Source organism: Pogoniulus pusillus, chromosome 8 (genome assembly GCF_015220805.1).
Source record: "Pogoniulus pusillus isolate bPogPus1 chromosome 8, bPogPus1.pri, whole genome shotgun sequence".
NCBI classification, from domain to species: Eukaryota; Metazoa; Chordata; class Aves; order Piciformes; family Lybiidae; genus Pogoniulus; species Pogoniulus pusillus.
Genome location: NC_087271.1, coordinates 11,351,676 through 11,376,949, shown reverse-complemented (window position 1 = coordinate 11,376,949; position 25,274 = coordinate 11,351,676). Strand labels below are relative to the sequence as shown.

Sequence of the window (25,274 nt, the reverse complement as noted above, 5' to 3'; positions counted from 1 at the left end):
ATGCGGCGGGGCCGGGCGCTGTCGGATGCCGTGGGTGCGCTGTGCCGGGCCCTGCCGCCCCGCGTCCGCCCTGCTCCCGACACCCTCCGCCGTGCCAAGTTCGACCAGCCGCAGGCGGTGAGCGGGGGCCGCCCCGGGATACCCTTCGCCGGCGGCCCTCGCTGTTTCCCAGCGAACCACTCCGTGTCGGGGAGGAGGACATGGAGGGGAGAGGGCGCTTCTATGGGCGGGCAGAGATCAGCCTGCTAGGCCGGGTCCTGGCCGCCTGCCGGAGGACCTGACAGCCAAGTGGGACTGGGCCTGGGGAAACGGGACCTGTGTGAAGTCGGGGTCTGAGGGCAGTATTTCTGTGGGGGCCCCAGCGGGCATGTGGCCGCCAGCCCCCTGCTCTGAAGGGGCTTTACCTCACTGTGCTTTAAGTCTAAATCTGCTTTTCACCACAGTCGCACCGTGGTCGTCGACACCTTTCTAGTGTCAGCTGGGGGCTTGCTTCCCTGTAGGCCGGCTTGGGTCTTTCTGCGTCAGGGCATTACAGGGCAGTGTCTGCCAGGCCTCCAGCTGACGGGGTGCCCCTCTTGCTCGGCTAGCTAAGCGTTTTACAAGTGTTGCTTGCAGCTCCACCTGTGAGAATCACTGTGTCAGTCTGTCTACTTGCTGTCCTGTGACTGAAACAATTTCTAGTTAGAACTCGCTGTTGTGGTCAGATCTTTTTTGTATCTTCAAATACTTGTTTGGCAAGGGGTGAGTTGTGCCATATGTGGTTACATCAGAGCAGGCATTTTGGAAGCCACGCTTCTGTATGCATGTGCCTCAACGCAGAAGTGATGGATCTTGCTGTAGTCTTATTTTTCTGAGTGCACCTTATTGTATGTAGTCTTCATAAGAATGCAGGTACATGAACCTTCCTGATTTGACAGCGAGCAGGATGCACCTGTGCTCTTCCATGTAACAACTGGTGCTCAGATGTGGCTTTAATTGCCTGATTAATAAGTACACATTGAACATTTTGCCTGCTGATCTCTCCCCACCTGTTGTGGTTTGTTGGTTTTTTTTTTTTTTTTCAGAGCCTGGATTTATGGAGGCTGCTCTACACTCTTCTGAAACAAATTCATGGAGAAAAACGGACAGAGTCTGATACCATAGGTAAGCTAGTCAGTCTGTGTGATTTCCCTCTGTCCCATGGAGGTACTGGGTCTGGTTTTGGAGCACCTTTTCTTGCTCACTGTCAAAAATACTCAATTGCTTGTGCTAACAACTTCCTGTGGTATCACAGGATGCAGGAAGGTTTACTCCTCTCTGACTTGCTTTGTCTGGGAAACTGGGATGTGCTTCCCTCTGCTAGGGGCTCTTGCTTCCCTTTGACATTTTACTGCAGGCAAATCTCTGCAATGACCTTATAAATTCTCATCATCTGCAAAGATGCTTACAGAAGTAGATTTGGGTTTTCCTTGATCCTTCTTTCCCCATTTCCCATATGACACGTGGTTCTGTGGTTAATTCTCTATCAAGTCCTGTGCCAGGGCTATGAATTCTAGCATATGAACTATAAAGGCAATGTTTTGGATTGAAGTTCTAGACAAAAAAAGTAAACTCTGTGATTACTGTAGCGGGACCATGAACTTCTTTATGGGCAGGGCCACTAGTCCAGAGAGAAGCTGAATGCAGGTTGTCTTTCTCACAGTGACAGAAGACTGTTTACTTCTTAAATCTATGGCATTCCAAGTACCACGCCCCAGACTATCTCTGTAGAGCTCTTTCATTGTCAGAGAAAGCTTTGAAAATGAGATTGTCTGTGATGAATAAGTGTCCTCAGCCCAAACCACTTAAAATAGATTTTTGCCCTTGAAGGCAAAAAAACCCCAACCCTAAGCAACGTTGTTTTAGTTCCCTAGAGCTGGGAATCTGGTGACTGTAAATGTAGTTAGAAAAGGCTAAACATTGTGGAGCATGGAGCAGAACCAACATACTTTTGCTGGTAGCTCAGCAGGAAATCAGCATGGGTCTGTGTTACTCACAGGACTGCTATTTTCATTTGTCTGTTTTTTGCTTCTCTACTCATCCACTATCTGCTCCGTATGGTAACTCAGTTTATTGACTGTCTCTTACAGCTTGGTGGAGGTGCTCCTGCACAAGTGCAACCTCACTGAATCCTGCCTGCTCCCATACTAATCATTTGTAGCATTTGGAGATAGGGTTTCCATGTGTGTATGGCAGGTTGTTTGCTCTACAGAGAGCAGACCCAGCCTTTGCTGGTAGACTGTGAGGTAGGAATGTGTGGTTCTGCTTAGAACTGCTGAGCTGGACTGTAGGAAACTTGTTTAGTCACAACTTGGTGCCTTGGTGAGTTCAGCTTGGAAAGCCATGCTGTTTCCCAGGTTACACTAATGACCTTTGCTTGATCTGATGAATGAGTTGTCTGCTGCAAACACAATCAATATTTTATTGCCTTTCTTCTCTGTCCCTGCTCTGGAGCACTTGTCTTTCATGTGTCCATGTCATGCAAATGCAGTGACAGTCGTGGGCATAGAGGCTATGCAGCTCTCAGGTTTGCATGGGATCCTGTTGCACAACAAAGAATTGATATGGATTCCTCTAACTCAAACCTAGTGCTTTAGCCCATGGATCAAGCTTTCTTTTGCTATTTTTGTACAACCTCCTAACTATCTTAGTTAAAACAAGGAGAGCAGCATTGGACCTTGAGGCATAGGGAGTTCCAGGTAAACATGAAGAAGTTTTTTCTGTTGTAAGGGTGGCAGAACACTGGAACAGGCTGCCCAGGGAAGTTGTGGAGTCTCCCTCTCTGGAGATAGTCAAGAACTGTCTGAATGTGTTCCAGTGTGATCTGGTATAGGCGATTCTGCTCTGGCAGGGGGCTTGTACTAGATGATCTTTTAAGGTCCTTTCCAGCCTCTAACATTCTGTGATTCCCAGATCTCGGAGGCAGGCACAGAAGTTACTGTGTGTGTAGGAAGAGCTATCCAGAAAAGAGAAACCTTACTTATATAGTTTTGTACCTTTTATTTTTCCAGAGGAAACACTGAACTTTGGCCTGTTGTCTGCACATGAGGTTGGAGTCACAGTGGTTCTTTTCACCACTCTGTAGAGTGAGACCTACTTTTTGAGCAATGCTTGCTTGGATGTAGGGCCTTTTGCACTGGTGAGGTGCTAGAAGAAAGCAGTGCCTTGCAAGGACATATTTTTGCCCATGGAAAAGAGCACAGGTTTCCAGAAAATGTTTTCTTGATCTGGCAAGTCTGTTTTATCAAGTGACTTTTGAAGGTGCACCCCACTGTGTATTTCTCTTCTGAGTTAGTAGTTTTCGTTGGTCAGTTTTGGGTCTGGTCATAGAGGTGAATTTTAGAGGAGCTGAAAATTTGCTTCGAATGAAACAGCTGCTAGTCATTCCCTTGTTATGATGACATATTATTTAGAAGAACTTTATGCATTGTGTTTTTAGTGGTTGATGTATTTTATTCATAGAATCAACCAGGTTGGAAGAGACCTCCAAGATCATCCAGGCCAACCTAGCACCGAGCCCTGTCCAATCAACTAGACCATGGCACCAAGTGCCTCATCCAGGCTTTTCTTCAACACCTCCAGGGACGGTGACTCCACCACTTCCCTGGGCAGCCCATTCCAATGGCAAATCACTCTCTCTGGGAATAACTTCCTCCTAACATCCAGTCTATACTTCCCCTGGCACAACTTGAGACTGTGTCCCCTTTTTTTTTTTTTGCTGGTTGCCTGGGAGAAGAGACCAACCCCCACCTGGCTACAACCTCCCTTCAGGTAGTTGTAGACAGCAATGAGGTCTGCCCTGAGCCTCCTCCAGGCTAAACACCCCCAGCTCCCTCAGCCTCGCCTCATAGGGTTTGTGTTCCAGGCCATTCACCAGCTTTGTCGCCCTTCTCTGGACACGTTCCAGCACCTCAACATCTCTCTTGAATTGAGGGGCCCAGAACTGGATACAGTACTCAAGGTGTGGCCTGACCAGTGCTGAGTATGACCAGTGCTGAGTACAGGGGAAGAATAACCTCCCTCGTCCTACTGGCCACACTGTTCCTGATGCAGGCCAGGATGCCACTGGCTCTCTTGGCCACCTGGGCACACTGCTGGCTCATCTTCAGCCTACTTGTCTACCAGCACCCCCAGGTCCCTTTCTTCCTGGCTGCTCTCCAGCCTCTCTGTCCTTAGCCTGTAGCGCTGCTTGGGGGTTTTGTGGCCAAACTATCTATTATCTAGCCAAACTAGGTATTGCCTAGCTAGCAGAAAATTAAATATTTAAAAAATCACATTGGAAAAAATCCATACAGTTTGGTGTTTTAAAATGTAGGAGCTGTCGTGTTCTTGCAAAGAGAAACCAGAAACGCCACAGAAGTGCACTAAGCAGTGGTTATAAATGTCTGAAAATGGTTCTTGTGGTTTCTCATTTTGAAAGAATCGTTGTCTTCACACAGTAGAACTTTTACTGTAAACTTTGAGAAGCCTTTAGTATGCTCCAGCCTCTTAAACATACCAGAACAGCAGGTGTATCATCAATGGAATAGGAGTCAGATTATGCTGTTTAATACTCTGGATGTACCTTACTGAGGAAGTCATGATTAGTAGTTTCATGATGCTCTTTCCTTTCAGAGGCTGAGAGCAGATAGACTTGATTGCCACACCAGGCAGCAGTGCAATGTGCATTTAGAGAGCTGAGGAAATGTTTCTTTTCTAGAGTCACAATTCATCTTTTATAGTATGGGAAGGAGGTCTGGAGCTGTAATATATTTTGTTTGTTTGACAAACGAAGCAGAAAATGTTCTTCTGCAGCAATAGTTCTCCATAATACCACTACCTATTCAGGTGTTTCTTGCCTGAGTGCATGAAGTTATGTATCAGTGTCTGTTCTTGTATTTGATATAGTTCCTTTCCATCTTAGCCTGCCAGGCATAACCTTTATTTGAATATCTTGTTGTAATTCACTGGAAATATTCCACAGGATTCACAAAGTGGAAGAGTACAGCTCGAGTATTGTTTTCAGGGAGCTGAACTGTGAGGTTCAGCCACAGCTTGGTTCTACTTGCTGAACAGACTTTTATAAGTAAATGTGCATGCAAAAAGGGAGGAGTCTGAAAGACTGAGTCTGTTCATAATGAGATGTCAGAGGAGGTGTTTGATGACTGCTAAGGAGGTGTTTGGGGACTGCTGTCGATCTGTTATAAGTGATGTCTTTTTTCCTCTCAGCTGCACATTATGGAAGAATCCATCTTGGCCTTGGGTACATATATATAGCCTCTTCTGCCATTCATCTGAGCAACGTTTCTTGTTAGGCAGAACACTTCAGAGATGAGGCAAACAAAGTGATTTCTCTAAGGTCATGGAAAGGCTTTTTGAGCCCCACTTCCAGCTCTATGCTTTGACCAATGACCCACAATTCCTGCCTGATGCACCCATCATACTCCTTTGTGTGAGAGCGGCGTATTGCAGAGGCAAAGATGAAATAGGAGGAGATAAAGTACTAGAGCAACGTGGCAATTCAGCTAGCATTTTGCCTTTGTGCATCTGGTCCTGAGTGGTATATCAGAGCAGAGAAATAGTGATAGAGAGGAAAAACCATCTGGCTTGCTCTCTATACCTTCTCTGTGCTATGTGATTTCTTGGGGTGCTTCCTGAACTGCAGATGGCAGCATGTGATGCTTGTTTGCTTTGAAAAAGGGAGAAAGTACATACTGATCTTCTTTCCTTTTGAAGGATTCCTGCCTTTACCTGCTATGACAAATTCACAAAGAAAAGGAAAGGACAAGAAGAAAACCTAGTTCATGTGAGAATGTTCAAGAGCAATCAAAATAAAATCTGTAATATCTAAGTGCTCCTCATTGTCCATGAGGAATTGGAGTGCCTGTCTGCAGCAAGATTTTTAGGTGCCCATCGGCAGTTTTGGCACCGTTGTGGAAGGAAGCTGCCTGTTTGTGCATTCACAGGTTCTACACAAGGTTTCCTTTTTCTGTCTGTAATACAGAAGGAAGCTGGTTTTAAACCCAGCTGTCACGTGTCTGCAGAAGCTCCTCTACACAGAACTGTAGCCCTGCAAAAAATTAGTAGCTCTGCACCATCATGTCACCTGCTTAACTGTGCTCCTAATCTTGCTTTTCTTCTTGAGTCATGGTGAATGTTTCTGTCAGGTATACGTTTGTGGCTTTCACATGGCCAGCCCTGTATTCCAACTGCTGCTGAAGATGTGTAGTAAAGTACATAACAGTTTCAGCTGTGCATTTGCACTGAGGAAGCACTCTGGAGGTAGGCATCTCCTTAGAGGTCTGCACATTTGCTTTCCTAAATCCCAAAGTTGGTCAGACAGTGCAGACAATGTACCTTCCTCTGCTTTGTTGAGGTGCAGAGGGGTTGGTGGCACTTTTTGACTACCAGCTCTTTCCAGCCTCAGCAGGGCCATAGCTTCCTGGAGGGCAACCAGCACAGGTCAGCTTACAGCTCTTCCTTGTGTTGTGGCTTTGTATTACTTTTGGAGGTAAGAGTCCCTTTAGCATTTTGCAAATCAAGTTAAATCAACCACTCTTCACTATGAGAGTCTCTTGTAATTAGGTTCCTTTTGAGAACAAGAGGATTTTTTCTTGGTTTTTTTTTTTTTTTTTGAAGTTGGTCATCATGTGGTTTCTGAGCTTCAGCAGCCAGTGCCAGACACAGAAGAATTATGGTATGTGTCAGTGCTTAAGGGATATTTTTACCAGGAGTGGCAAGAAGCAGCAAAATGAATGATCAATTGCTATGTTAATGAACAACAACAGTGGCAATTCCTGACTCTGTGAGCTTTGTGCTTCCTGTTACTTTTGTCTTAGTGTGTACCTTTTAATGAAACCCTGTGGACATACTGAAGCATTACACTGGAAGGGGGAGCAGCTTTCTTCCTTACGTTTGTAAGAATGTCTAAGCTATGTCAAACTGGAGGTTCCTCTAGCGCCATCCAGCTGTGGCAGCTGTCGAAAATGGATGCCCAGGGTAAAGAGAAGAACAAATACAAAGGGATGCTTTCAGGAGGTTAGTCTTTCAGCCTGCAGACTTCCCAAACCTGTGTTTCATAAGCTTCCATGAACTCCAGATTTGTAAATCCAGTCCCAGAACCTGTGTAACTCTGTGTCTGTAGTGTCCCATGGCCAGAAATTCAGAGCTGTACTGTACATGTGAAGAACATCTCTAACTTGTTTTGACTCACGTGCTTGCTGACTTTGGTGGCTCACAGTTCTTATACTGAATGTTGTGCAAACAAATGACTCCCTAAACACCCATTCCACAGCACTCCTGATTTTAAAGAGTTTTGTCATATCCATTCTCAGTCATCTTGGACTGTGTCATCAGTTCTTACAGTGAAGCTGTTCTGTACTTGTAGTCATTCTTGGCCTTTCTCCTTGTGTGTTTGTTCTATTATTTTTTCCAAGTCTTCTGTAGCCTTTTTGAAACTGAAGACATAAAATGACACTGAATTTGAGACATGGGGTCACATATAATGTTGTTTGCAGTGTTCTGCTTAGTTTCCTTTTTAGGTCTCTCATACTTGGTTTCCTATTGGATAGGTATGAGAACCATGTGTCATATTCTCATGGGAAATCTTAGCTAAAATTGTATTCCTGAGCCCAGCAGGCAGCTCCAAGCCTATTGCTCTGTCAGTAAAGTTAGAATTGGGATATCCACTGTGAGCATTGTTTTTCACTTTTGCTAAAGATTCTTACCTGTAATTTTAAAGCTTATGTTAGATTCTGCTGTCCTTCATGATCTGCCTGCATTCCTTACTACTGAGTAATACCACTTCAGCACCAAAGTTTCTGTCTTTGTCAGTTAGAGTTGATAGAACAGAATAGAAGAGCCCTAGTGTGAGGCCACCCTCTGGTTCTTGTCTGTTAGGCACTTGTCGTTGGTGCAAAAGCCTTCCTTCTCTCTCCACTTCAGTGGCTTAGTGTGCTAGTTTGAAGCAGGGTAGAATGTTTTGGTGAGAACTACTAGATCATAGGCTGTAAAAGGAAAACAATGGTGATATCTACTCCCCTCAGAGTCTTGCTGAAGGAGAAATAAAAACATTAGATACACTCTGGCCATTTTGTCGCACTCTGCTTTGGGCTTCTGACTGAGCTGCAGCTCCCTAACCTCACCTTCCACTCACCTTTGCTTCTTAAACTCATGGCTGAACCTCTATTCTTCTTTCGGACTGGGGTAAGGTTGAGAGGGGCAGGGGGAAGGTGCAGGGGTGGTTGAGAGCCCCTCCTGGGGACTCAGGTTTCTGGGAGGGGAGTTGTGTTTCTGTGTTACCTTTTACCTTGTATATTTCTGTCTGTAACTGTATAGACTGTAAATACCTGTTTGTATATTGTGCTAGCTGTAAATAAATAGCTTCATTTATATTCCCAGAGCTGACTGAGACTAGTTGGATATTTCTAAAGTGGGGGGGGGGGGGGCGGGGTAATACCCAAACCATCACACTTAGCTTCTTTATGCCAGCTGAATCCACAGGGAAGTCTAAAGGTCCTGTGTTGATTGAATCTTCCTGAATGTTTTTTTGTTGCTGCCTTTGGAGAACTCCAGTAGCTTTTTGAGCAGGACTTCCTTTTACAGCAACTGTTTATCCTTCTCCAGTATTTACAACTGTTCATCCTTCCCCAGTATGTGTTGTTTATCATTGTGCCCCACAATGATGTTCTTAATTTTACTGTCTTGACTTGGTACAGAGCTGAGGCTTGCTGGTCAGAACCTTTTTGAGATAATTTTCTCTGTTTCCTGAGTATTTTACAGTTCTGTAGTGCCTGTCTTGTAGTTGTCAGGTAACGTTTGCTGCTGTGAAGGAATATGGATTCCTGAGAATTAAATAGTCCATGTGGTCTGGTGTACTTCACTGTCTGCCTGTTCACTGGTGCTCAGAGATTTGCAGCAGGCTGTGACACTGCTATCTCTAAATTTCAGTTTCATTCAGGAGTGAAGTGACTCAGGGTGTTTGTTAATTCGTGGCATGCTTGGTGGCTCATAAAAAACGAAGAGAAGAATTGGACACCTGTTGTAGTGGGGAGGGCTATTTACCTTTTTTGTCTTTGTTAATCTTCAAGAGGCCATTACTGGCCTTTATCTCAGCACTGAATTTCTTCTTTTTCCATAGCAGTAATTTCTGTAGATCAGAATGGAGCAGCATAAGGAGAGCTTGTACCTTTTACCTGCATCCATCATCAGTTGTTGACAAAGACTGGTCTCCACTGTCCTCCACTAATTGTAGACTTGTTTAAGAACCTTGCTCTCAGAAGCAGCAGCAGCAGCAGCAGTTTCTGGCACTGAGTGGATAAATGCATTAAGTAATGCAGTGTGTTATTCTTCATTGTTTTTTCTTTTCAGATAACCAAATTAGATTTGTAAAGTCAGCATTGTGGTACCATGGCTATGGCAGGCCAGGACTCTATCAGCTGCCCTGTGATGGCTCAGTGGGTAGTCGGGAGCTGCTGCTGGCGTTTTCCTGGCTACTGCAAAGACTCAACCTCCTGGAGAAGCTTTTGGCTCGGAACAGAGTAAAGACCGGGGATGAAATCTCTGTGTGCACGGTGAGCATTGTGTCCTTCCACCTTATCTGTCCATGAGTGACGTTCTGTGACAGTGGCTGTGTCACCACTGGTGTGTAATGTGTGCTACCTTTACAGACAAATGCCTTAACCAGCTTAAGACAACTTAAAGGGGCCAGCAATTGGTAGTTATTTTCTTTACTTTCTCTAAACTTTGCATGCAGGTGGTTTGGATTTCTTCTTTTTCTCAAACTCCCATGCTTACCTGAATTCCCAGATACTCACTTCTGGTATAGGTGAGACCAATGTGAAAGAGTGCAAGTGAATGATTCTCTTCACTCAGTGCTTCTAGGTTTTGTAGCATGGGTGGTTCTGCAGCATAGGCAAACAAGTCAGCTGTGAATGCTGGGTAGGTTGGCATTGGGCAGATCAAGTAATCCTAAGGCATATTGAGCTTTCTAAAAACGTTAAGATCTCTAATGGCAGCTACTGCTGTTGTGCCAACTAATGGCCAAGTAGCTTCTTTGAGAGCACAGTGGGGTATGTTGTTGTGTTTCCATCAATAAAAAGATGGCAGCACATAGGAAGTCTGCTCTGAAGTAGGCTGAGGATAGCTGTGTGTCTCCTTTAGCTGCAGTATATATGTTTGCAAAACAAAAAAGGTCATAAAATCCTACAAAATTACAGTATAATAGTAATGATGATGTTGATAATTGGTAGCACTGCCTTTAAAATCCATCCCATGCATTTCAGACCCATGCACATGTTGCTTTGTAGGCTCTGGAGCATAGTGTGCCAAGCTCAGGAGAGAGCTTGGTGGTTTTTCCGTGTTTATATTTTGTTTATTGCAATTAAAATTTCCCTGCTGTTAACAGATAACACAAACCAATCAATTAGATCAAAGCATTAGTGTGGCTGAGTTTGTTGTATGTTATCTTCACCAGGCACTAATTACTGGTCATTGTGGTTCAAAATGACAGGCTCACAGATTTGTCTTGTTTTTTGTAAAGGACATGATAAATCACAAACCCTACCTGCTGATGTCTCGGTGTCTAGGACCTTGTGATCTTCCTGGTCAGGTGCACATACTCCCCTGTGCTGTAGGCTGCCTGCTCTATAAAGGGGACAACACAGCAGGAAAGAAAGAGTTTGGAAAGCTGTGATAAAGGTACTGTGTTTTCAGAAGGAAAACACTTGTGTAAATGGAAAACAGCTCAAAGGGAAAAGACATCATTTTATTAACAGTATTTTAAGAGAAGAACCACTCTTGCTACACTACAGTTGTTTGCCACACAGAAGAGGGAGCACAAGAGGTGGTGCTTGGTGCAGAACGAGTGGTGCTCTCCAGTGATGAGAAGGACACCTCAAGATTACAGGGAAAATACACTTCTGGAGAACGTTTTACTTCAAACTTCTCTTACCTTTTTCTTGTGTAGTAGCAGATTTTTTTTTGGATGTCTTTAATTTCTGTGACAAAGGAGTGAGTGAAGTGTAGCAGCAACATGAATTCAGGAAAATGGGGCAGTTCTGAAGGTCTTAAGTTTTGCATTTTCTGTAAAGTGATGAGAAGGACCACGGCAATACAATGTAATCTCTTCTGGTCACACAGAGGCACACTGAGAAATGTTTTGTGGTGCCTTTCACTGCAATTCTAACCTGCTCTACCTGCATTCCTCAAAAAGCATGGAATGCAGATTTCATGTTTTTAATCCAGTAGCTGTCCAAAAAAAGGTTTATGGGTCTGGAAATAGTTTTGTTTGTTGGTTTTTTTTTTTTTCCAATAGGCCAGACAAAAGTGTTTTTAGACTGGGAGTAGGAGTTAGCATGCATATATGAAGCTCATTGTGTTAATGGCAGCATTTCTTGTTAGGTCTTCATCTAGCAAGTTTCCATGCTTCAACAGAAGCAGATATAAGTAATGGGGGAAAAAAAAAAGATAGAATTTAGTTAGAACATAACCAGTCTGTTTTGTGATTCTGCATCACAACAAAGCTAAAACTAACAGAATTTTGAGGAAGAGTTCTTAAGTTTTCCCTTGATCAGCTAAGCATTTCAAACCCAATTAAGGTCATTCAGCAAGACCCAACCACATTAAAACCTAGGAATCCACAGTTAAGGACATAAGGAAGTAACGATGGGTGAGGAGGAGAAGATAGGTGGGTCACACACCTTGTTTTCCTTAGTAAGTCAGTTTCTTGTGAAACACACCTGAAAGCCTGTTGCTTGTTGTGTGAAAGTGTGAGGTTTTAAAAAATACATCATTATTTGAAAGCTATTGCTTATGTCATGGGATGCTTTTGCGTGACAAAGTCTGTTCATCAGTCAGCATTCCATAACTATTAGCAAGACAGGAAGAAAGTGATGATGTCAGTTTGATACCCCATATCTTGAACGATTGAAGTGCTGGAGTTTTGACTCTGGGAATGTTAAATACCAGACATTTGTGATACTTAAGCTCGAGTGCTGGAAGACTAACAAGTTGCAAAGGCATTACTAAACATGCCAGAGATGCAGTCTCTGTGGTTGTAACTCTTTCGTGTAAGTAAATTAAAGTAGAAAGTAAAAGAAGAAGAAAAAAGCTTCACTAGAGGAAAATCTGTCTCAAAATGACTTTCATCTATGACATTGATGAGGGCACAGAGTGTCTGCTCAGCGAGTTTGCTGATGACATCAAGCTGGGAGGCTTGGCTGATACGGCTGAAGGCTGTGCTGCCATCCAGAGAGACCTGGACAGACTGGAGAGCTGGGCACAGAGGAACCAGAGGAAGCTCAACAAGGACAAGTGCAGAGTCCTGCATCTGGGGAGGAATAACAAACTGTACCAGTACAGGCTGGGAGGTGATCTGCTGGAAAGCAGCCCTGTGGAGAGGGGCCTGGGGGTGCTGGTGGCTAACAAGTTACCCATGGCACAGCAATGTGCCCTTGTGGCCAAGAAGGCCAATGGGATCCTGGGCTGTATTAGGAGGAGTGTGTCCAGCAGATCAAGGGAGGTTCTCCTCTGCTCTGCCCTGGTGCGACCTCATCTTGAATACTGTGTTCAGTTTCAGGCTCCCCAGCTTAAGAGGGACAGGGATCTGCTGGAGAGGGTCCAGTGGAGGGCTATGAGGATGATTAGGGGACAGGAGGGCATGGCTTATGAGGAGAGGCTGAGGGACCTGGGGCTGCTTAGTCTGGAGAAGAGAAGACTTAGAGGGGCTTTGATAAGTGTTTATTAGTATCTGAATGCTGGCCTGGAGTGGGGGGATAGGCTCGCTTTACTTGCTTCCTGGGATAGGACAAGGATCAATGGGTGTAAGTTGCAGCACAAGAGGTTCCACCTAAACACAAGGAGGAATTTCTTTACTGTAAGGGTCACAGGGCACTGTAACAAGCTGCCCAGAGAGGTTGTGGAGTCTCTTTCTCTGGAGACTTTCAAGGCCTGTCTGGATGTGTTCCTCTGTAATCTCTGTTAGATAGTATTGTCCAGCCCTGGCAGGGGGGTTGGACTCAATGATCTCTTTGGGTCCCTTCCAACCCCTAACATCCTATGATCCTATGTAAAAAAGAAAGAGAAGAAAATGCTTTTCAAAACACCTGAAATTTTCAGCAGAGATAGAGCTTGCAAAAATCTTTCATTTTAAATAAAAAGCAGTTTGAAATACTTCCCTGAAATAAAAATGGTACAAAACAAAAATTCATGTAATAGCATTTGGTTCTGTGCATTGCTGAGCTCTCTGCCCACATCAGCAAAGTACAAAAGCCAGTGCTTACTGGCAGAGCACATTGGTTGTGAAGAATAATTCTTACCCTTTGTCTTCAGGTATAAAAATGGGAGTCTCAAGATCTGTGGGCATAACTTCAGGTCCAACTGATATTCACATGGTTTGCTTTTAAAATTTTAGACTGGATCTGTTGTGTGAAGAAGGGAATGCAGCTAATCCCTAAATTAAGGGTGCAATCATGTTCTGACTATTATTTCAGCCTAAGTTTGAAACAAAGCCTGCAGCCTGCTAAATTGCTGATAATATGCCAAGTGCCCAACATTCAAGGGCCAATTAAATTAATTCCATTCATTTCAGATTACCACTCTCTGGCCTTTTTTTCTTTGCAGTTCCTTAGCAACACCATTTTCTTCCGCTGTAAATTGAACACTTCCATCAGCTCTAAAGGATTTCAGGGTGGTTATTTATAGAGGGACAAGGGTGTTCATGACACATGATGGACATGGAGCTCAGTTGCTGCATGGAATTCATAATCTTAAGATCCTGAGCTGGTGAAGGCTTCTGTGAGCTTATTTTTACGTGCACTTGCATCTTCAGAATCAAAAGCTAAGTTATCTCTAGAATTACAAACTGAACAGTGGTGAAAGGTTAATGTGGTAGGAGGTTATGCTTAATGGAACTAATGTAATTTGAAAAACAATGATATTGAGGTAGCTTTTGGTAAGGACAGGTATGGTTAGTAGCTTAGCGTGACTATGGGTTGAACACTCTGTGTCTTAAGTAAGAAAATCCTTTGGGTCACCATGTCTCATGTGGCCTCCAGCTCATTTATTTATTAATTTGGAAGGATAATGTTGCAGTGTTTCACAGAATCACAGAACTTTATAAGTTAGAAGGGACCTCCAGAGATTGAGTCCAACCTCCCTGCCAAGGCAGGATCCCCTAGGGTAGTTTGCGCAGGAATGCATCCAGGCAGGTTTTGGAAGTCTCCACAACCTTTCTGAGCAGCCTGTTCCAGTGCTCTGTCACACTCACTGTAAATAAGTTTCTTCTCATGTTGAGCTGAAACCTTCCATGTTAAAGTTTGTAGCTGTTGCTCCTTGTCTTATTGCTGCTGACCACCAAAAAGAGATTGGCCTCATCCACTTGACACCCACCCCTCAGGTGTTTATAGACATTGATCAGATCTCCTCTCAGTCTTCTTTTTTCCAGACTAAACACCTCAGGGCTCTCAGTCTCTCTTTGTAGGGTAGAAGCTCAAGTTCCCCAGTCATCATCTTTCTCCAACAGGTCTCTATCTATCCTGAACTGGGGAGCCCAAAATTGTATTCCAGGTATGGTTTCACCAGGACAGAGTAGCGGAGGAGAAGAACCTCTCTAGACCTGCTGGCCACACTTTATTCTTGATACACCCCAGGATGCCACTGGTTGTCTTGGCCACAAGGGCACATTGCTGTCCCGTGCAGAACTTGCTGTCCACCAGGACTCCAAGGTCTTTGTCCATGAAGCTGTTTTCTAGCAGGGCAGACCCCAACCTGTACTGGTGCCTGTTGTAATTCCCCCCCATATGGAGGGCCCTGCACTTGTCCTTATTGAAGTTCATAAGGTTTGCCTTCACCCAGCTCTCTGGCCTGTCCAGATCTCATTGGATAGCAGCACAGCCTGACAGGCTGTCAGCCACCCCACTGTTCTGCATCATCAGCAAACTTGATGAGGGTACACTCAATGCCCTCCTCTAGGTCGTTGATAAAGATAGCGAATGAAGTGGACCCAGTACTGATCCCTGGGGAACACCACTGGCTACAGGCCTCCAACTGAATTCTGTGCCATTGATGACAACTCTCTGAACTCTATTGTGGACCCAGTTTTCAGTCCACCTCACAGACCAGCCATCTGTGCCACATCTCCTCTATAAGGATGTTGTGGGAGACAGTATCAAAAGCCTTGCTGAAGTCAAGGTAGATGACATCCACAGTCCTTCCTTCATCTACCCATTTGGTCATGGTATTATAGAAGGCTATCAGGTTAGTCACACAACATCTTCCCTTGGTAAATCCATGTTGGCTACTCCTCTTTTCTTACATTTGTTTCTGGAGGACTTGGTGCCTGCCTACTGGGTAAGCAGGACTGAAGGAGTCACTAACCTCTTCATCTTTCCCCTTGTCACTCTTTCAGTAAGTTTGTAAACTGGAGGGGAGATAGTTAAAGGAACCTGTGTTGTGCTGGAGGAACAGGAGAGGGAAGAGGGCATTCATTTTGCATGCCAAACTCCAGTACCTGTTGGCTGCAGTGTTAGTCTTCTCTGAATTTACAGTGCTGCTCTGTCAGTTAATTGGTGATTCCAGGGGCAGTAAGTGAAAGTTCAAATCTTGCACTAGTCAACTGTTTTGGAAGACTAACCACTAATTCTATTAGAACAGTGCAGCCTGAATTTGAGGTTCACATCAGTTTACTGAAGTGTCTGATTGGGAATTCTCTCCTGTTGTTACTGCCCGGGTGGTTGGGGGACATTGTCTTCAAAGGCTCTTTACACCCATCCACTATGTGCTGCCATGATGTCAGTCTTAACACCTTTGGTTGCTTTGGTGATTATGTCCAGGCAAATTTTTCTGAAGTGATTCAGAGTGAATTCAGATTCACTGATTTCTATTTAGACGTGAGAATCCTGGAGTACAAACCACATCTGAGAACATGTAGGTGAAACATGTAGGTCCTTCACTGAACCTGTAAGGCAGACCTGGGGAGTTCTCATATTCTGTCTTTCTCAGAAGCAGGTAATTTTTTTTTATATAAATCTGCTTTTTTAGCACATTTAGGATTTGACTTAACATTTTTTTTTGCCTCTATTTTTAAATTTTAGTGATAACATCACAACCCTCTCCACATTCGTGATGACAGATAACAGCAGCACTCTGTGAGCATTCATTCTCTTTCTGTTTCCAGGGAGGAATATGCCTGTACTGGTATTATTTGTACAGCTGAAATTAAGCTATCTCTGCCCTGTAATTTAATTATGTGGGGAGGCTTTTGAGATTTGATTTTTTTTTTTAGATAGGGTAGTGATGTTATATCCCTCATTATCACCAGGATGTGTTGCACTGACACTGGTTCTTGGTTCCACTAATTTGCTGTGCTTGATTCTTGCCCTCTGAGATTGGATGCCTCCTCTTCTTGTGATTTTTATAGTCATCAACAAATAGAGCTATTATGGCTGTTAGAGTTGGAATTGATGTGTGTGTCTCCAGCATGCCAAAGTGAACTCAGTTTAATTACTTTGAGTGGGGGAAAAAGTGAAACTGAACATACCTCCTGACTCTTAGGCTTACAATTTGATTAAGCTTTTCTTTGTGATGGTCTAGTTTGACTTGCTGGCTATCTTCAGCGCAGCGTAAGGCTTCTGCTTAGTCTCATCTTCTTGCTGTATGCCTTTCTCCTGTAGAAATCTTGACCATTGCTACTGTTTCATAAATCACATTATTAGAAGAAAGTGTTAACAGAGCAGGCAATCTTGATATTCCTCCAGCAGAAACCCAAGAAACCTCTGCACTGCTGTCAGTAAATCCACATTTTCTGGCTGGGTGTTTTTTTTCTCTTTTCAACTATTCCATTGAGGTTGGAGGGGGTAATTTTATTAACCTATTGATTCTGACTGAGAAGCATAATTAATTTCCAGATCTTTATGGGCTGTATTAGTCTGTCAGTTTTACTTTATTTATTTCCTTCCCTTATTCTCTTGCTTAACACTTTCCTTTGTCGTACTGTCTTCCTAGTACCTCACTATTTATCTTTTTACCCTTTTTTGCTGCGGTTAGAATCATAGAATCAGTCAGAGATGGAAGGGACCACAAGGATCATCTAGTTCCAACCTCCCTGCCATGGGCAGGGACACCCAACCCTAGATCACGCTGTCTGGAGCCTCAACCAGCCTGGCCTTAAACACCTCCACAGGGATGGGGCTTCAACCATCTCCCTGGGCAACCCATTCCAGCCTCTCACCACTCTCATGGTGAAGAACTTCCTCACATCCAGTCTGAACCTACCCATCTCCAGCTTTGCTCTGTTCCCCCTAGTCCTACCAGTGCCTGACACCCTAAAAAGTCCCTCCCCAGCTTTTTTGTAGTCCCCCTTCAGATATTGGAAGGCCATACGAAGGTCACCTCAGAGCCTTCTTCTCCAGACTGAAGAACCACAACTCCTTCAGTCTGTCCTCATAGGAGAGCTGCTCCAGCCCTCTGAGCACCCTCATGGCCCTTCTCTGGACACTCTCCAGCACATTCACATCCTTCTTGTAATGGGGGCTCGAGAACCAGATGCAGTACTCCAGGTGGGGTCTCAGCAGAGCAGAGGGGGAGAATCACCTCCCTGGCCCTGCTGGCCACGCTTCTTCTGATGCAGCCCGGGATCTGGTTGTCTTTCTGGGCTGCAGGTGCACACTTCTGGCTCCTGTTGAGCTTCTCATCCACCAGCACCCCCAAGTCCCTCTCCTCAGATCTGCTCTCCAGCCGGCCACTGCCCAGCCTGGATTTGTGCTTGGGATTGCCTCAACTCAGATGCAGGACCTTGCACTTGGTCTTGTTGAACCTCATGAGGTTGGCTTGTGCCCACCTCTCCATCCTGTCCAGGTTGCTCTGGATGGCATCCCTGCCCTCTAGCATGTCTGCTGCACCACACAGCTTGGTGTTGTCAGCAAACTTGCTGAGGCTGCACTCAATGCCTCTGCCCGTGGCACCGACAAAGATGTTGAACAAGACTGGTCCCAGGACTGATCCTTGAGGGAATCCACTTGTCACTGGCCTCCACTTGGACCCACTGACAGCCACTCCTTGGGTGCGGCCATCAAGCCAGTTCTTTATCCATTTAGTGGTCCACCCATCAAACCCATGTGTCGCCAGCTTGGGGACCAGGATGTGGTGTGGGACAGTGTCAGAGGCTTTGCTCAGGTCCAGATATGTGACATCAGTTGCTCGCCCCTCATCTATTAATGTTGTGACCTGTTCATAGAAGGTCACCAGGTTTGTCAGACAGGATTTGCCCTTGATGAAGTCATGCTGATTGTACCAAATCACCTCTTCACTATTCTGTCTCAGTAGTGCCTCCAGGAGGATCTGCTCCATGATCTTACCAGGCACAGAGATGAGACTGTGTGACCTGTAGTTCCCTGGCTCTTCCTTCCTACCCTTTGTGAAAATGGGAGTTATATTTCCCCTTTTCCAGTCAGTGGGGACTTTACCAGACTGGCATGACTTTTGGACTATAATAGAGAGGAGTTTAGCAACCTCATCTGCCAGTTCTCTCAGTACCCATGGGTGTATCCCCTCAGTCGCTGTTACAGAACATTTTTTTTTAAGAGCTGTCTCCAAAACCTTATCAGAAAGCACAGGATCCCTGAAGATTCTCCTGTAGACTTCTCCTCACCCCATTTTTGCCTGTGGCAACTTGAAATACTCAATGTGTGCAGCACCTCTGTTCACGCCACCCCTGCTGGAGTGGCACCAGGGCTGGTGTTTTACAGCTCATTGAGCTGCTGTGTGGCATACAGGCCTCTTGGAGCACTGCTTCCCACCCTGTAAAGGCTTCTACCAGCAACTAAGGGAGAAAAATGCTTGAGTTGTGCTTTTCTGCCTTTTGTACTTTTAAAAGTCACTTCCTAAAGAGGTAACTGTTGAACCTTGAAGTGCTAATTTTTGTCTTTAGTTACTGATATTGCCTGTGGGCTTAAACATATGAGGTGATGAAACAGAATATGTTTTTGCCATGCAAGAACTGGAGCACATTTCTGTTTATACTCTTGAAATGAACTTCTTTTTGGGGGGGTTAAAGCAGAAGTTATAAATGATAGTTGAAATTGTCTGCCTGTCATTCTGCATGTGCATGTGTACATGCTATTCCTTCTCATCTTCTGTGGCTGTTAATTCTGTGCTTCAGACTTGTCACTGAACCTTTTTCCCAATGAAAAACAATTTCCTGCACTGTGGTTATCAACATTAATTTTTGCCTGACACAGTGAATATACTTTTAAGAGTATGGTTTGGTTTTCTTTCTTTTTCAGACAGCATGTCAAGGTAAAATGCTCTCAAAGATGACTGTGAAATCATCAGAAAGGCTTCTAATTTATTGAATCTGCTGTTTCTCTGGTGATGTTTGAATTGCAAATGCAACATTTCTTGAACTTGACAGCTGATGTGTTCTGGGTGGGGTTCTGCTGACAGACACTGGCATCACTTGAGCTTTCGTGTGAGGAGAGGAAGATGAAGGCTGCTGTGCCAATAGGAAGGCTTAGGACGATCATACTGGTACTCAGCTGAATCCCGTGCAGAGTGCTTTTCTTGTCTGCTGTAGAAACTCTGGGATTTGAAAATATTTCAGGGGTCTCTTCTGCCCTCCAGTGGCAGGGAGCAGCCAGTACCAACGGTACCTTCTATGGCCCTTTGATTTAAATGAGAGCATCCTCTGCTTTTTGGTGTCGTGCTTCAAGTGATCAGGGTTTAACCATCACTGGAGGATCTTTTCAAATAAAGCACGTTTTCCTTGAGAGGACAAAAGGAGCTTGCAAAGAAAGGCACAGCAGGCCTTCCACTTGTGGCAGAGCTCTGCATCCTCTCCTGGAAGGCACTTGCTATTTCTTCTATTGACCTTTTGCTTCAGATTTCCAGCCAGTGTAGCATGCTGCATCCTTCTAACTCTTCCCTGGTTACCTCTGTCCACAGCAGAGCAAAATGGATTCTAGCAAGCAAGGCTGCAGCTACAGGAGAGGAAGTGCAGTGCAAAGCAGTGTATTGCATTTCTTGAGCCTTGCTAAATGCTGAGCTCTGACTTAAGGTCTGCCCTGCCACTTGTTTGTTTTAGGATATTTGGTTTCTGTGTTTTGTCTGAGTACATGATGCAGTGAGCTGTGGGATTTAAATGTTATTTTAAAACCTTTCAGCTCCAAAGATTAGACAGTGCTGCTGTGCTCTTTTAAAGGTGTAGTGCTCTTGCTCTACTGCAGAGCTCTTGGGTAACCTCTGGAATGAGTGAGGAGGGATGGGGTAAAGGACTGACTTGCTCTAGTGCCTCAGGCTTGTGGCTACTGTCAGACAAGCTTGTTTGAACAAGTCAGGAATGGGTCAGAGCTGTGTTAACATTTTCTGTCTTCCCTCAGGAACTTCTCTTTTTCACTCTGCCAAGAGTGAGCTCTTGGGAATGCTACTGTGAGTAGTAATTTTAACAACAGGCATTGAAATTTGAAAGCTAAAAGGCCTTATGGAAACACACAATTTTACATTTATTTTTTTTTGATTGCTGAATATGCTATGAGCACAACTTCTACATTGTGAACACATTTGTTTGTGGAAAACATTCTTCTGGTATGCTAACTGCTATGTGCATCATGCGAGAGTTGGTTCTTATGGAATCAGCCAGGTTGGAAGAGACCTCCAAGATTATCCAGTCCAACCTAGCACCCAGCCCTATCCAGTCAACTCGACCATGGCACCAAGTGCCTCATCCAGTCTTTTCTTGACCACCTCCAGGGATGGGGACTCCCCCATCTCCCTAGGCAGCTCATTCCAATGGCAAATCACTCTCTCTGTGAAGAACTTCCTCCTAACATCCAGTCTATACTTCCCCCGGCACAACTTGAGACTGTGTCCCCTTGTTCTATTGATGGTTGCCTGGCGCAAGATACCAACCCCACCTGGCTACAGGCTCCCTTCAGGTTGTTGTCGAGAGCAGTGAGGTCCCCCCTGAGCCTCCTCTAGGCTAAACAACCCCAGCTCCCTCAGCCTCTCCTCATAGGGTTTGTGTTCCAGGCCTCTCACCAGCTTTGTTGCCCTTCTCTGGACACGTTCCAGCACCTCAACATCTCTCCTGAATTGAGTGGCCCAGAACTGGACACAGGACTCAAGGTGTGGCCTGACCAGTGCTGAGTACAGGGGAAGAAAAACCTCCCTCATCCATTGTCTGTCTTGCCATGCATACATCTAATCTGTGATCCTACCTTGCCTAGGTGGAAATCCAATTAGCATTGTTGATGGTGCTGGTAATGAACACAGTGTTGTCTCTTTCACGTTCATCTGCTCGTACTGTTCCTTTTCACATTTTCCCCTCCCGCAGATAGATATATGGCTGTGTTAATTAAGAGAGCATGTCTGATACTGTTATTTCTGGCTATGCTCTTTCATTTAAAAAAAATTATGCTCCATTTAAAGATCTGTAATTACCAAGCTTAACATATGTTATGTCACATCAAACCCATTGTCTGAATTATGAGCAGTTCAGAAGGAGTGCTCAATAAAAGCTGCAGAAGCACTTTATTGGCTTGATTTATGACATTGCTTTGTCTTTTCTGGGTCCTGCAGCAGGGGATCTAAATGTGCTCCTTCCCAGTTGTAAAGGATTAATCCTTCTGGGGGAGTGGTCTTGACCCTGACCCCCAGGTCCGCCTGACTCCTCCCCGGGAGTGGGCCTGAACATTATTCCAGGTGTAGTGTTTAGCCCACTCCCACTTCCTGTCTAGCCCCCTATAAAAACAGAGGAACTTCTTCTTTTGTTGTCTCTTGCCCTGCCTCTCTGCTTGACAGCATCACCTACCTGTTCCTGCTGCTCTTTGTTTTACCATGTGGCCATCAATCCACAAGGTGGACGAAACCCATTGCCATCAATCTGGTTGTATGTACGTATTTTGTATCTTGTTTTTCCTTCCCTATACCTCTTTGTAACTCCCCTACCTCAAATATCTTTTATTTATTGATAAAGTTTTCTCTTTTAACTTCCAAATCGAAGTGAGACTATTTATTTGGGTGTGTTTTACCTTTTCCTCTCTACATCTAATTCCTTTTCTTTGAAAAAAAGGGGAAAGAGGGAAAGGCATCCTATAAATTGTTAGTGGTTCTATTAACTATATTTGAGTCTCTGGGAAATTTAAACTAAAACCAAAACATCACCTTTCTGTGATACCAGGCTGTGTGGTTAGTGTAGCTATGATGTGTGTAGTGCCTGAGAGTAAATAGTTTCTGTCTAGACCCAGATTAACCCAGGTGCAAGCGAGATCTGGGCTCAGAACATGCACTGCAGGTTTCAGCTGGCAGTTGTTTTATTTAGCACTGCTCCAGGAATGATGTCAGGGAGCTGACTTTGTGCACATATCTATGGGTTAAACATCTTATCCATGTTCCAGAAGGTTTGCTTCTCTATGGGGAGAACAGTCAGCTCTTTGGCTGTCCAAATATGGAAACAGAGAGCTGATCCTTAGAGGGATTTGGATGATGTCTGAGGAGAGCCACATCAGATGAAAAGAGCCAGTGGCAGCCGGGCTCCTTTCTGCACCAAGAGGTGGCAGCTCCTAGTCAGAAAATAGCATCTCTGGGGAAGGTGGCCCTGCCATTGCCTTGTTTTATAGCAGTGTAGGCAGCAGGGGCATTTTCATTTCCATTGTGCATAGTGAATTTATTAAGGTAAGAATTTATAAGCATTGAGGTGCCTATATGAATTCGAAAAGTACAGGAAGTCAAAGTGTGATGCAGTTGCACAACAAAGAATTTTCTTTGCAGTGCTGCTTGTGGCATGTTATAAGATCTGCACTGAATCTACAAGGAATTTTGCTTTAAAACGTTTTTGGTTTTGAGTCTGTATGGAGAAGGGTCAGCCGTATACCAGGTCACTAAAATCCTCCAATGGAGCAAGCAGTGCAAAAAATGCTCCCTTCTCACACATCTACAAATGCATTGATGGTTATGTTTTCCTTTGATAAAATATTCATACGATGAAGTACTTGTAGAATTTCTTCTCCATCCACTATTGGTACAACTGCTCCCTGGTTTCCAGGATTGCTTTGTATTTCAAACAACAACAAAAAAAGAGCTTTATTTCTGCTGTAAAAGTTGAAACATCTTAATTTTTAATTTCTCTCTAAGCACGTTGCATGCAAGTTGTTTGCTCAGATGTATGATATGTAAATGAAAGTTGATATATCACCATGTCTTTTCTCACACCCTCCTTTCTCCCACGCCTTATTCTCTTCCTCTCAGTGCTTTTATATCTGGTGGCTTTTTTCAGTTCAGTGTGCTTTGTGCATCTGACTTGTCTGGCTCAGAGCCCTTCTGCCATGAGGAGTGTGTTGGCTTTTTTCGGTTTTGCTGCCCAACCACAAGTCCATTCACATGTTTTGAGAATGATTTGGCATCCTTTTTTGTAACAATTGGACTTGAAATAGCTTGGGAAGGAATGTTTAGGGCAAAACTTGTGTGGTTTTGGAGGCTGAATTGTAGCAAAGGTTTTAAATATATTTTATATCTATTTTGCCTTGCAAAAAATTAAGTATGCACTCTTAACATACATAAACTGAGTTTAGCTCTAAGCTGAAGATGTTTTTAGGAGCTTGTAGTTTGTGAGCTGCCTTGGTTGATGTGTGGTGTCCTGGAATGTGTATTTATTAGGCGCCTAGCCGGTAATTTGCCTGGATCTTGCCACTGAGCTGAGTTGAAGTGTGCAGGGTGATAGTTCAGAAATTGGCTGAAACATTCATCACGTCACCTTTGTCAGACTTGTGGCTGCTTTTCTCAGTCTTGCTAATAAATGAGATTTTCAGGGGAGACTTTATTGCTCTCTACAACTACCTGAAGAGAGGTTGTATCTAGGTGGGGGTTGGTCTCTTCTCCCAGGCAACCAATGACAGAACAAGGGGACACAGTCTCAAGCTATGCCAGGGGAGGTCTAGGCTGTTAGGAAGAAGTTCTTCACAGCAGGAATTAGTGACATTGGAATGGGCTGCTCAGGGACGTGGTGGAGTCACCATCAACGGAGGTGTTTAAAAGGAGTCTGGATGGGGCACTTAGTGCCATGGTTTAATTGATTAGAAGGTGTCAGGTGATAGGTTGCACTCGATGGTCTTGAAGGTCTTTTCCAACCTGGTTGATTCTGTGATCTTCTAACAGAAGTGTCTTCAGCTTTTGGGACAAAAAAAGCTCATTTTGGCTGAATTACAGTGAGTGTGGAGTTGGGGGGGCTCTGTTCTAGCTTCTGTTTAAGTTATGCTAATCACAGGTTCTCTGGAAAGTCCACACTGCCCAGTTTGACAAGACTACCCCTGATATTTCCAGAGCAGTGGATAAAGACTGACACTGCAAGGAGAGTATTGATGTGGCTTTTGTACTAGAAGCCTGTTGCAACACCATTCTGTAGCTGGAGTCCATGAGCCTCCCTTTTCTGAAACATAATCAAAGAGGAACATTAATCACAGCAAACAGTTTACAAGCAAAAAGCTTTTCTGGTAAGTGGCTCTGAAAAGATCTCTTCCAGAGCTGGTGTGGAGCATTCCAAGGCCACTGAGAGCCTTGGGTAGTTGCCTTGACTGCTCTTTTCATGATTTTGACTGAGTAAAATTTGATTCAATAAGATTTGACCAAATCATAAATAATATGCACTTCTGTATCTTTGAAGTGAATGTAGGTGTCTACCCATATTGCTGCATAGCTTAGATAAATTCAGTCATTTTGGAAGCAAAGGCTGTAGCTTGGGCTGTTTTTTAGTGATTTTTCTCCCACTGGGACAGCAGTAAATAGCCTTAGATTGTAAAGATAGGACTAGAAATTGAGGTCACAGTATAATATGTAAGACTTTTTTTTTTGTACCTTGTTTACTTTATGCCAGGTTAATTATTTCTTAGCAAAAGTAAATTTTTGGTGCACTTTGGAATAAATAATAGAGAGATCCTGTTAAAAATGCATTGGCTGGCTTCCTTATTTTAATATTAATAAGGCAGGTTGCTACAATAAAATTAGCTCTGCATGGTGTTTGTCACTGTACTGCCAAAGCAATCGAGTCTAATGCCATTCCTTCCCAAAATGAATCCCCAGGAGAGCAGTATTTCTGCCATTCTGAAACCTCTAACTAGGGAAGTTGGATCTGAACTGTAAATTATGGAAAAATGCACATTTTAATCTGGGGATCCCAGGTCTGTCTTTGGCCTTGCAGCTTTCTGGCTGCTTCTGTGAAGTGTTTTAATGTTGTTTACCCGTGTGTTTTGCCTGCTTTAGTGGCTAGTATCCAATTGCTTGGCTCATCATGT

The 25,274-nt window shown here is 44.2% G+C and overlaps 1 protein-coding gene across 1 annotated transcript in view; it reads left to right on the top strand.

Moving 5' to 3' along the window:
- Window positions 1-25,274, top strand: part of TEDC1 (tubulin epsilon and delta complex 1) — a 100,942-nt gene continuing 75,668 nt past the window's right edge. Inside the window, exons 1-3 of the mRNA XM_064147201.1 lie at window positions 1-117; window positions 1,065-1,143; window positions 9,367-9,569. Of these exons, the coding sequence (XP_064003271.1) occupies window positions 1-117; window positions 1,065-1,143; window positions 9,367-9,569 (399 nt within the window). The remainder of the gene's footprint in view (window positions 118-1,064; window positions 1,144-9,366; window positions 9,570-25,274) is intronic.